General features: G+C 30.0%; 2 protein-coding genes across 13 annotated transcripts in view; one reads left to right on the forward strand and one right to left on the reverse strand.

Moving 5' to 3' along the window:
* LOC148300626 (cytochrome P450 9e2-like) overlaps positions 1–5,591 on the reverse strand; it is a 229,083-nt gene extending 223,492 nt beyond the window's left edge. Inside the window, exon 1 of one of the 2 annotated variants that reach the window (XM_088274493.1) lies at positions 5,575–5,591. The gene's annotated coding sequence lies outside the window, so the exon portion shown is untranslated. Of the gene's footprint in view, positions 1–5,559 lie in introns of both variants that reach the window. The other variant, XM_088274494.1, reaches the window with a different exon arrangement.
* Positions 1–14,171, forward strand: part of LOC148300633 (uncharacterized) — a 40,364-nt gene that overhangs the window by 13,279 nt on the left and 12,914 nt on the right. For all 11 annotated transcript variants that reach the window (XM_088274487.1, XM_088274484.1, XM_088274477.1 and 8 more), the window contains exon 4: positions 13,315–13,424. In XM_088274487.1, coding sequence (XP_088130613.1) covers positions 13,315–13,424 — 110 coding nt within the window. The remainder of the gene's footprint in view (positions 1–13,314; positions 13,425–14,171) is intronic.

Below are 14,171 nucleotides of genomic sequence, written 5' to 3' on the forward strand. Positions count from 1 at the left end.
ACAAGACTTACCTAAAACTAATAAAAAAAGGTAAAAAAATTACCTTTTTTTATTGTTTTTTTTTTTAATATAAAATAGCACAATGTGCTTATCATGTATTATATAAATATCAATGGACAACATTTTTATTTTTAAATGCTCAATATATGCTTTTATTTTCCATTTTAATATTTAATTTCTTGAATAAATATATATATCATTAGATAGACCAAACTATAGCTTATACTAAGCTTATACTAAGCTTTGCCAAAAATGACACTTCTTTTTCCTTTTGGTTTAAAGGTGTACATTGACCTTTCATTCGGCTCAAAAAATATCACAACTATGTACCCAATTCATCTGTTAGTAGGATTTTTCCGATTCCCCTTTCTCATACCTGGCGGATGGCCATATTCAATAGGTCGATGCATTTTGACCAGCTTGGCAGGGCGCAATGTTCTATATCGGTATGTGACCAAATGACTGCCGCACGTTCGCTGCTGGACGTTTATTTGGTTTCCTTATGCACTTTGCACGCGCCCTCTTCCTCAATTATTAATGCATTCCAGCTTCGCGCTTTCTCCTTTTCCTTTGGTCTCCCCATATTTCTGGCATCTCGGACATTGGTTATTTCTAGTTTTCTCAGAATGTGCAACAGTTGCGTAACGTCACTGCATGCTTTGCAAGATCATCCTATAATATTACACTCAATTCTTTTACTTTCTGAGGATAACTTAAACTAAATCCTTCACATCGTTTTCATCTTCATTTTTTTTGGCCGTTCTTCATAATCCTCTTCAATAAGAACTTGTGAATTTTCATTTGTTTATTTTCCCACCAAATATGCATTTACGAATAATCCTCTTCAATAAGAACTTGTGAATTTTCATTTGTTTATTTTCCCACCAAATATGCATTTACGAATAATCCTCTTCAATAAGAACTTGTGAATTTTCATTTGTTTATTTTCCCACCAAATATGCATTTACGAATAATCCTCTTCAATAAAAACTTGTGAATTTTCATTTGTTTATTTTCCTACCAAAATGCATTTATGAATAATCCTCTTCAATACTTGTGAATTTTCATTTGTTTATTTTCCTACCAAATATGCATTTATGAAAAAATGTCATATTATGGAACTACCAAATAACTAATAACGCAATATTAAATTTTATTGCTTTTTTAAAGAAAGAATCACTACTCTAATAAAGGTTTGTTACATGAACATTTTTTTACTTTCTGGATATCTTTCAGGCCATTCTCTTGTAGAAAATGTGTCTGGATTTTCAGACGTAGGACTGTTTTACTGCCAAAATCGTAAATGTCATTTGCCACCGTCATCAGTTGTTATAATTACCGCTCATGAATTCTGGCAGACATTTTATTTATTACTACACGTGTTATGGTATACAACACATTATTTTATTTAGGTTTTCTAATCATATTTAAAAAAATGTTTTCTTGCTAAAAGAATCATATCAATTAAAAAACTTTTATGTTCTTTTGTTTTGAATGATTCAATAAAAATTAACCGCATTAAATAAATAAATGTAAAAATTATCATAAAAAAAATATATGGTAGTTTTATTTTTATTTTTATATTAACTCTTAACCACCTTCGGGTTATTTTCAGGCATATTTTTTATAAACAAACAAAAAAATCTCAACGTTTGTTGTCACAAGATATTGTAAGGTATGAAACCTGACAAAAATTTGTCAGTGTATCCGGTACGCACTAAATATTTTTGGAACATATATCTTTTCTCGTGCGCGTAGGTCATACGGGTTAGCGCGGAATGGTGAAGAAAAACCACGCGTATCACGTACGTTCATATGTGTAGGGCGGTTAATAAAGGTGGTAAAGTTATTTAGATGGGAATAAGGAAATCTGAATATTTTTAAAGGGTATAATAAATCTTAAAACCTTAAAATAATAAATTTCCGGGCTGATATCTATTGTTAATTTCATTTCTTTACTCAGCAATATTTCATAGCTATTCTTCATCTGTTGACATATAAATAATATCATGATGACAACCCTTTTGTAATGTATAATCCAGCATTATGTAATATTCAAAACCCCTCATCCGCACCCTATGGTGCATAGGGCACTGCATCATATAAACATAGTGTTATCTTGATCGTTAACACATGAAGGAACGGTGATCAGCTCACCGCTTCAGGTACCAGTCCAGAGTAATATTAAATAAATGTGAAAAAAATCTCTAATGTTTATTTGACCCCTCTCTGGGAATCGAACCCGGGACCTCCAGTACGGTAGGCGAGCGTGCCGACCATTGAACTACGGATGCGGACAATTAGTATAGCATTATGTAAACACACAACTATTTATTATTGAATATGAAAATACTTTTTTGTAATTAAAGAAATGTTTGCACAATAATAAAGTTTAAACATTAATTTTCTTATATAATTTGTTCACTTAATTACTAAGTAATAGTTTCACTTTTATGGGCGTTTGTCCACTACACGGAATTTCACCATCCGGCACATCAGTTAGCATATAAAACAGATGATTGGCTTGGATTGGCTTGTGCTTTTGTCCATCTTTCTTCGGATCGGTGCGTGAACACGCTGGGCGTAAATTCGATCACGCTAAACTGTCGTAGTTGCTTTCATTCTTCAAAACCGGACTGCCGGACGGTAAAATTCCGGGTAGTGGACAAGCGCACTATGGGTACTAAAAAAGACTGCACGATTTTATCGCAGATTACATTCTCTGCAATTGCAAAATTCACCCTAAATTTATTTTATCTATGTGTTTATTGTACAGGTTCTTGATCTGATGGAATTTACAGTCACTTCTCCTTCCACAATATTTCTCTAATTCTCGAGTGAATGCACCCATTAATGTGGCTCTCAGAAATACATATAGTGCACAATCATTTAACAAGTCACAATAAATATGTAGGTTTATCTTCTCTCATAAAGATTTTCTTCTTCTTCTAACCCTTAACCGCATCCAATTGTGCATAGGGCACTGCATCGTATTGACGCAGTGTTATCTTGATCGATACTTACGTGAGGGCAAGGTGATCACTCCTGCGCTGGGACCAGTCAAGAGTAATATGAAATAAATGTTATTGTGTAAAATCACTAATATTTATTTTCAACCCTCCCTGGTAATCGAACCTGGGACCTCCAGCGCGGTAGCTCAACACGCTCACCATTACACCACGGAGGCAGACACTTCAAAGATTTTATTTACAATTTACAATTAAACCTCTTACCTGCAAAAAATTTCAAAGTGTGCCTTATCCATGTTTACCTACTACAACTATTACTTAAATACCTACTTCATAATAATATGAATTTAATAATATTAATATTATTTATTAAATCAGACACTGGATTATTCACCCTTCAGATGAGATCTAAGATCATTGCATAAATACAAGCTTTAAGAATTCGTGCAATATATGAATGTTCAATAATGGGCAGAAAGGTGAACGTTACACAAGTGTATAAAGTGATCGCTTAAGTCATCCAAATGCCAGGTCATAAGTTCTGCGATGCTCAGACTTCCATACACATGTTTCATATCAAGTTAAGATACTTAAAAAAAAATTATAATTTTGAATAATTTCTAGGTGGAAACATTAAACTCTCTATTTATATATATATACACATATATATATATATATATATATATATATATATATATATATATATATATATATATATATATATGTATATATATATATATATATATATATATATATATATATAAATATATACATATATTTTTTTAACCCTTATCCACACCCGATGATGCATAGGGCACTGCACCATATTAATGCAGTGTTATCTTGATTGCAACACATGAAGGAAAGGTGATCAGCCCTCCGCTTCAGTTACCAGTCCAGGGTAATATTGAATAAATATTAGAGTGAAAAAAAAATCACTTGTATTTATTTGACACCCCCTGGGAATCGAACCCGGGACCTCCAGTGCGGTAGCCCAGCGTGCTGACTATTACACTACGGAGACGGATAAAATGAACATTATAATAAATAAATACTTTTTGCAGTACTTTAAAATTGATAATTTAACTGATTATCTTATTAGTACGGATAACTCAAATTCTGAATGGCCTTGGCATTTTGAAATCGATTGTCCATCAGAAAACTAATGCTTTAATTTTTTTTTTAAAGTGAAATGATTTGTTACAAAAAAAAAACTGATTTAAACATGTAAAATAACGTTGTTATTGTTATTTTGTGCATATTTTAAGAAATAGGTTACCTACTGTCATTGATGTGTTATTATTTAAATATCCTCACAAAATGTGCATTGTGTATTCTCTTAGAATGTGTGTTTATTATCTGTGCATATAAATTTTAACATGCTGTTGAATTCCTTTTGGACCGAATCCAAGTTCATATTGAATTTAAAATTAATACTCGTATATTATTTTGGAAATTCAATGTTCTGGTTCTCCTTCACATCTATATTTAGTTTTTTTTCCCTGTGTTTTATAGTTTTTTATCATATTTATAAAAAACATAACAATGAAAAATATTAATAAATTATCTTGTTGATTAAATATTTCTTATACCTGTTATTGTTTGGATTTTATTAGAATATATATTTTTCATAGATTTAATAACAAAAAAAATAACACAAAACTTAGCAAATACACGAATGCCAAATTCATAATGATGGTTTTAAACTCATTTTACACAAAAAATTTAATTAAGTGGTTTGATAATGATTTTCCTCTTATTTGTTTATTCTGTATTCTGGGTGATATTTCGAATAAATTAAATATATGAAATAAAATCGATATAAAAAAAGTTCTTCTTTTTTAAAAAAAATATTTTTACTGTAAATACTAGTTATTTATAAAAAATTTCCAAAATATTAATCTATTAGAAATATATAAGTGCTCATATTTTAAAATATCAACTACTTTTTGCACTACAGCGCCCTCCCTTTTCCCTAACTTGTAGTAGCCATTCTGTAAGACAAATATCTAAAAGCATTTTCTATCCATTTTCTCTTTACAGTGGTTAGAATCTTGGCTAGAACTGGAAAAGGTAGATAGAAGATAGTTCTGGAAAATTTCAACAGAGTTCCTGCAGTAAACCGTTAATCCAGTTGATGCCCCTATTTAAATTTAAATGCCTGAACTGTATATATTCAATGTCCCATTTATTAAAAGCATTTTTTTCTGTGTGTCTGTCTCGCTAAGTGCAAAAAAAATAATCTGAAAATCATTATAATATAATTTAGTCCAGAGACGTTGAGGTATGGATGTTAGGTACTGAATTTTGTGCTGCACTGTGCAAATGCGCTGTGGGTATTATCCAAGGTATTAAAGATTGTACCAACTGCGGGTAGAAAAATCTTTTAAAAAAATCCTAATTATTTTTAAAATAAATATAGCAGCAACAATAATATATCAAACAGTAAACACGGCAGCCAAAGCCAGTAAACAAATAAGTGAATATAGCCAATTAAAACTACATTCAAGTAGATGTCTCATATATGAATTTGTTATAAAAAGTGTGAGTGAAACGATTAAATAATAAGTTAAATGTGATTCAACAATACAAGTACGAAAAACACCATTTTACAAATATTTTGACAGCAGTGAAGTCATAGATTTTGACATAAAAATAGACGGGTGACACTTGACCATTTACTGCATTCCATAGAAATTGCTCAAAATCAGAAAGGTGATAAATAATTAATAATTATTCAGAAGTACCTAACTAACCTAAAATGGATCCACAGATTTACATTACTAAAGCAATAGATGCCACAAAACAATTACAAAATTGCATTATTGATAGTGGAACAAAATTAAGCAAAGAACAAATGAATAAACTGAATCCTAAAATTCTGAATATTATGGGTGTTATTGGAGAAATGACAACGAAAATGGCAGAAATAGTCACCGAAAATAAAATGTTAAAAGAAATGGTGTATAAAGGAAATCCAAAATTAAACAAAAATATAGGAGAAATAATAGTAATATCACCGAAAGAAAAACAGACTACCGAAAAAACAGAAGAAGACATAAAAAAAAACATTAGTCCGATAGAAAATAGAATCACTAATTTGAAAAATGCAAAAGACGGAAAAGTAATATTAACCTGCAAAAACAATGAAGCGTCAGAAAGATTGCAAAAAGAAATAGAAAACAAATTTCCAGACAAATACCAAACTAATGTTCAAAAAAAAAGGATGCCATGCATTAAAATTGTGGGAGTCTCACATAAAATGTCGAACGAGGAAATCGTTACAAATATTAAAATACAGAACGATTTCATAGAACAACCAAAATCAATGCATGTTGGAGCAGTTCGAAATAAAAAACTTACCACAGGTGAGGAATATATAATATATCTAGAAGTCGACTCGAAAACTCATGACGAAATGCTGAAAATGGAAAAAATAAATATTGGATGGGAAAGGGTAAAAATTTACGATGCGCTAAATGTAAAAAGATGTTACAAATGCTATGGTTTTAATCACAAAATATCAGAGTGCACGAATGAAAAACAAATATGCCCAAAATGTACAAAAAATCACGCATGTGACGAATGTCACATAAAAAAAGGTGAAGAAATATGTATAAATTGCGTAAATACTAAAAACAAACTAAAATTAAACTTAGACGCGGGACATCCAGCATGGAGTTACAACTGCCCAGTATACAAAAGGAAACTGGAAATGGAAAAGAATAAAGTAACATTTTTTTGAAAAGTAATAAACTAAACCAAATAATTTATTTAAATATACAAAGTCTAATTGCACACCACGAAGAAATTCAAGTACTAATTGAACAAAACGAACCGAGAATTGTAATGTTAAGTGAAACTCATGTAACAGCCGAAATTGAAGATAGTGAAATTAGTTTTCAAGGTTATACATCAATACGATGTGATTCAGATAGTAGACATACAGGAGGAGTAATAATTATAATAAAAAATAACATTTCCTATGAAATTATCAATAGAACTCAACTGGAAAAAAACTACTGGATCTTAGCAATTAGGATAAATGAAGGATACAAAAAAGGGGTATACGGAATAGTGTATCGCTCTCCGAATGCAAGTACCAAAGATTTTCTGACATTTATTGAGAACTGGTGCAGTGAAAATTTAAATGATAATGAGCATAACATTATTACGGGAGACTTCAATATAAATATGTTAAATTTAAAAGACACATATACTAAAAAACTAAAAGCAATTATCCAAGCGAATGGTATGAAACAATTAGTAAAAACTGAAACTAGAATAACAGACAAATCGAGAACTTTAATTGATCTAGTAATATCCAACACATGCAATATTGAAGTGAAAGTGAAAGATGAACCAAAAATTACCGATCACAATATTATCCACATATCGGATAATCTAAAAAACACCAGGTACTCAAAAAAGTTAATCAATGAAATGCAATACAGAAATCTAAAAAAGTATGACATTGAAACATTAACAAACCTTATTGGTAATATAGATAAAATCAATCTCATGGAATATAATGAAAAAGCAGAAGCACTTGTAAATTGTATCACGGAAGCAATCAATATTATGATTCCGATTCAGTCGGTAAAAATACAAGGAACAAATAAATGGTATAACAGAGAACTACAATCACTTCAATATGATAGAGATAGAGCATATAAAATAGCAAAAATTACAAGAACAACACAAGATTGGGTGACTTTTAAAATGATAAGAAACAAGTACTCTAAATTATTAAAAAACAGCAAAAATGAGTATTTTAAAAGAAAATTACAAGACGAAAAAGGAAATCCCAAAAAAATGTGGCAAACAATCAAAAGACTAATACACAGTAAAGAGGAGGTGAGGAAAAACACGGTTGAATTCCCGAAAGAAATAAAAGGAAATACACAAACATGCTTTAATAAATACTTTATAGAAAGCATCAAAGATATAAACAAAAGTATTCCACTAATTAATGAAACAACAGTAAAAAATATTCAGGATATAAAAAATAAAATGGTATTTAAAGAAATTGATATGACACACCTTAAGCTAGTACTAAAAAATACAATATCAAAATCAAGTCCGGATGGATTAACAATTAAAATAATAAGAGACATATTACCGAAAATTGGAAAGCATCTACTTAACATAATAAACGAATCGTTACTAAAAGGGAAATTCCCAAACACATGGAAAACATCGATGGTAATCCCTATACCAAAAGTGGTGAATACAAAAAAGTGTGAAGAATTTAGGCCAATTAACATGTTACCGAAATATGAACAAATTTTGGAAATAGTAATAAAAATACAATTGATTGAATATTTAGAAAAAAATAAATTACTTTGTCAGGAACAATCAGGTTTTAGAAACAACAACTCGTGTGAATCTGCAATTAATATTGTCATTGATACTTGGAAAAGGGAAATGGATAAAAATATGTATGTTTTAGCTGTGTTTTTGGACTTCAAAAGGGCGTTTGAAACAATAGATCGAAAAAAATTACTACAAAAACTTGAAATAATAGGACTCTCAAATGAGGCCCTCAATTTATTCAAAGAATATCTTCAAGGAAGAAAACAAGTAACTAAAATAGAAAACAAAATATCTGAACCTTTGGAGAATAATTTAGGAGTTCCCCAAGGATCAGTTCTAGGACCAATTTTATTTATAATATATATAAACGACATCACTAATATAATAAAACACTGCAAACTACAATTATTTGCCGATGATACATTAATATATATAGCGGGAGAAAATTATACAGAGACCATACAAAAATTAAACGAGGACTTAAACAGAATATCCGAGTGGCTCAAAATTAATAAACTTAAGCTTAATGTTGGGAAAACAAAATACATGGAGTTAGGAAGAAGAAAGCCAAACCCAAGGATGAATATATATATATTGATAATGAAACCATAGAAAAGGTTGATGAAATGAAATATTTGGGCATAATACTAGATTCAAAATTGACATTAAATGCAAATTTTGAACACGTTAATAAAAAAATATCAAAAAAAATATTTTTCCTTAGTAGATTAAGGAATAAATTAAATAAAGATACTGCAGAACTAATTTACAAAACAATCATTCTTCCACATATAGATTACTGCTCAACAGTGTTATTTTTAGCAAACGAAGGAAATCTAAATAAACTAGAAATTGCACAAAATAGGGCGATGAGAATAGTTCTTGGGAAGAATAAATATAGCAATGTAAAAGGAATGAGAGATGAACTAAAATGGTTATCTGTAAGAAGAAGACTTAAATTTAATATGTTGATATTTGTACATAAATTTTTTCACGATAAGTTGCCAAAATATTTTAAGGATAAAGTTGTCTTAAACAAAAATTGTCATGAATATGCTACTAGACAAAAGGATAAAATAAGACTACCATTATTGAAAAGAGCTGAGTCGCAAAATTGCTTGATGTATAAGGGTTTAAAAATGTATGATGAGATGCCTGAATGTATGAAGAATGAAAAGTGTCTGAAAGAATTTAAAAATAAATGTCTAAGTTACTGTAAGGAAATGTAAATATATAAAGATGATGTAAATGTATATAATAGTTTATATTAGTTTTAATATAAGCTAACTTAAGAAATAAATAAAAAAAATAAAAAAAAAATATTTGTTCAAGATTTTTTATTGATATCTGATCTTGTTATTGATTATTCCGAGTGGATCGAATCCAGAATTTGTGAACGAAAATTTGGAAACACTCAAAATATTGTGAAATTACTTACTCTTATTTTACTAAAAATATTATTTCTCTGGATAAATATCTTATAGCATGATAAATAGTCAATGAATCAAAACAAATAAAAAAAACATTCTGGTTTCTAAATATAGATGCAGACACGATGCATTCACCCATCTCATGTGGTGGCAGCAAATGTTTGGAGTGTGATTCCTAATATAAACCGTTCTATTTCCGTGCATTACACATTTCACCCGCCTGACGACACACTCACTACCGGACTGGCCTCAGTTAAATTCGGATCAGTGCCGCCATTGCCGGCTTCATTTTTCTGGAATAATTCACGTGTTTCAATTTCAAACCACTCCGACGTCACATTGTTGCATCCCGTAATCGTGTAGTTTGTGTGCATACTGTTTGCCGACCCCCCGGACACTCTGGATCTTGGATACATTGGATCTGTGATTGAGTAACTATATCCTCATTTTATAGTGTACGCTTCGAGTAATTGGTCTATAAATAGTTGGTTTTTATTTCCAATTAATCCGCGCACATTTTTTATACATTCGAAATATCCCATATTTCTTTGACATTAACATTTTAAAGAATTTTGTCAAAAAGTCGTACCCACATTTGTTCAAACTAGTTTACCATTTTTATAATGTTTAAATATGATGTTTATTTTTATTTTACATATTATTTAACAATATTAATTTATTTCAACTATTTGAATTAGCATATTTATATTCAATAACCTTTAATAATTTATTTTTTTATTATTTTTCATCGTTTTATTGTTTTTTTTGTGACAATTATATTATAACTTATGAAAAGGCTTTTGAATCTGCCATAAACATGGATTTAAGAATTTTTTTATGGAATATCAAAGTGAAACAGCTTCAATAAAAATAAATTCCATGAAGTATTATTTTTTACATCTTTTTGGCTATATTTTTTAAAAAATCCTGAGCTATATAAGTACTACTACTACCATCACGCCGTTTCACCGCAGGGGTAGGCAGAGAGGATAGAACGCCACACTCTTCTGTCCTGACATACACTCCTCGCCTCCTTCACATCCATACATCTAGTCATACATGCCCTCCGATTACGCAGACTTTTGACACCGCCAGATTTTAGGTTCTGATTGATCTGATCGTGCCAAGTCTTTTTCGGTCGTCCACGTTCTGTTATATTGCCTATATAAGTATGTATTTTATTTTATCATTTTGTTTATATTGTGTGTACTATCCATTACTAGGCAATATGGCACGTTCCTTTATTTTAATTTACTTAAATTAGTATCTTATTTGTGAAAACAAATAGAAAAAAGGAAATGCATCATGCTTTTTAAGCTAGTTTAGCCCATTTAAAATATGTTTTACTTAATTTTGTTATTAATAAAAAAAAAAACTATTGTTTCATTCTCAAACATTTTTCTTTGACCCATATTGAGTGCTAAATATAAACCAATTGAGGATATTGACATGAATGCTAAGAATATTGCAAAGTAAAACATTTCCTCACAAAGTGGTGCCAAGTTTTTTTTTTCGAACCTGCTTTAAAAGCTTTAAACTACGCGACTATAATACAAACCTTCAAGTCACAATTCTTTTTCACCCATCAGCATTAGAGTAAGAGTAACATTTTGGTACATTTTTTAATGTTAGAATTGTGTTAAATTAATAGCAAAGGCCTTGTATGAATTCCATTTACATACGCTTGTATGAGTATGGGTATGAAACCATGAGTACCGTAGCCATTCCTGCTAGTCTTCTTTTCCTCTTCTTAATTAATATTACCCTATTTTTTCCCCATATAGTACTTATTTAGCTCCTTCACTTGTCCTATAAAAATATATTGTATTCTTAGATCCAAACCGCGGGACTGATCACCTTGCCTTCATGTAAATAATGATAAAGTTAATCCCGTATCATCTGTGTAGGAAGTAAAAAAATACAAGCAATAGATTCTATTTTCATTATTTCAAATTTTTTAATACACTGAAAAATTCCTGGAATGACGTATGCTCTACTTTTCCTGTTGTCTCTATGATATGTGTATTTTTACTGGCCGTGTTTTCTAGGTTATTATGCCGCGAGTTGTAAACGCTTATTGATGACATTTCGCATAGTGTCGCAGATGATGTACACTGCGATGCAACCTGAAACATTCACAAGAAGTCATCATTAAATGCCGCACAATTTGCTTAAAAGATTTCACTATATGAAGCGCCGTGAAAATCTAAAAATGTGTCATTTTTGTCTGTAAATTTTTCCATGAGTTGTGTATGTGGGGGTTGGCATGGCTGAAACATCCATTTTTTTAAATTTATCTCAGGTTTGCTTATTGTGGATTCCATGATCCATTTGGAACAATCAGATATGAATGTACTTAGACACAACATTAATTTGGCATGGAAAAGTTTAGAATATTCTTAGTATTTGTCAATATCTATTTTGGGTACCTGAAACCACAAGAACGTATAATGTGTGTATATTAGGAAACTTTGCCAAAACTTGGGATGGAGATATTTATTTAGATGTTTATTCTCTGTATTTTTTAAAACATATCCGGATTGCACTTACTGTATGTCATTTCTTGTTTATAATCTAAAATTCCCGTCCTAAAGTCTTAAAAAGAAGAAACAAGAATAAATGAGACTTTAATTGGATTTACTTGTATAAATTTCATATTATGATAATTATTCTTACAAATGAAATATTTTGTGATAAAAACTTAATTAATAAAATAATATGAAAATACATCATCACAGTCTGCTGTTATCATCAATTGGGCAACTGTAATTCTTGTATGGTTTATTTTTTGACATCTCATCAAAGATGAAGAAGAATATGGAAGTCTGGGCATTTACGGGGCTGACGACCGTCATAGGCAGGTTTAAGGCACTTTACACACGTAAAAAAAAATAACTCCTGTAATTGGAGATAATCCAGATTTTATGAACAAGTATTTGGACACACTCAAAATCTTGTATGGTTTTATATAGTTCATATTTTAAAAGTATACTTTCATGCATAAAACAAATACTTAACATTATTAAAACCATTTCTGTGTTCATTTTATCAAAAGCTGTTTTCCCTATCAGGGAATCATCTGACAAACCAACAACGCCCTTTTATATGTTTGTTCATTGTATATATATGTAATAAAGATTTTACTATAATGTAATTATTTCATTATCATGAGCATACTGCGAAAACTGGCTAAGTTAAAAAAAAAACTTGTTATTTTGACTTATATTTTATTAATTCTAAATAAGGTTTTTATATGCTATTTAGAGGAAAAAAATCAAACCTTCAACTATAATAGAGTGTCACGGCAGTATAAAAATTTAACTCGAGAAACGGTATTAAAAGTAAAACTTAAATTAAAAATGGATAGATTTTACCACAAAATTACTGCCGAATCAATTAATGAAAATTGAGAAACGAGCAAGAAAAACCTGCAGTTATCTGTCATTTGAATGAACTGATTTTAAAATTACATACATGTAATTACTTGGTAACGTTTAGTAGTATGCTCACAGCATATGTCCTAATGAAAGGGGATGAATCTTGGATGAGTGTTATTCGTTCATGTCTGATTTATAATTGTATGTTTTATTTTTTCTCAGGGAGGCACTGTGTTGGGTCCCCCGGAGAGAATCGAGAAGCTTGGAGATACATTCATCCCATACCAGATCTTCATAGACTACATTGTCGGCTTAGGAGGTACCACATTCAGGTAACTATCTCCTTTATTATAGAATAGTGTTAATCGATTAAGACCTCAACATAACAACAAAATACCAAATATGCTTAGTACTGAAAAAAAAGCGAAATTTAAAATGTCACCTTGAAATAAGAAATGAGATATTAAAGATAATTATCTAATGTCAAATACATTGCTGGTTTGTACCACAACTTAGTTCATTGGATGAAATTATAACTGTTACTTTTTTAGTTACCCGATCCGGAAGATATTCATTGTTTTTTCATGATTTGTTTCTTTCCAGCTTAAGTTTTTGATGTCAAATATATTGAGAGATAGAAATATGTAAATGCAACCAAATTTGAACTACTGATTAGCTTTATTTCTAACGAATTCTTCAAAACAAGTTATTAATTAATTTGATCGCCTATCACTAGTTCATTGTATAAAATGTACCTCAATTACATTTCTAGATGTAATAGAATAATTAATTTCTAGATGTTCATTTCGATTAGAATAGTAAATAGTTCTTCCTTCTGAATAATGTTTGTAGCATGAAAAGTTTATACAGAGAGTTTGCCATACAAGGCCTCGGTGTACATATATATATTTACTTATTAAATGTCCGGATTGTAGAAATTACAGCAAAAAATATTTTTTAACACAATTTTATGTTAGTGTATGATCACTTTGTCAATATTTTACATTTTTATCCCTCCTACAAATATCATGTTTACAAAGTATGTATTGAAAATAATTTTATTTGGATAGGATCCAAAA

The sequence above is a fragment of the Brachycentrus maculatus genome, unplaced genomic scaffold, assembly GCF_059751285.1.
Source record: "Brachycentrus maculatus isolate JH-2025_06_01 unplaced genomic scaffold, ASM5975128v1 h1tg000683l, whole genome shotgun sequence".
NCBI classification, from domain to species: domain Eukaryota; kingdom Metazoa; phylum Arthropoda; class Insecta; order Trichoptera; family Brachycentridae; genus Brachycentrus; species Brachycentrus maculatus.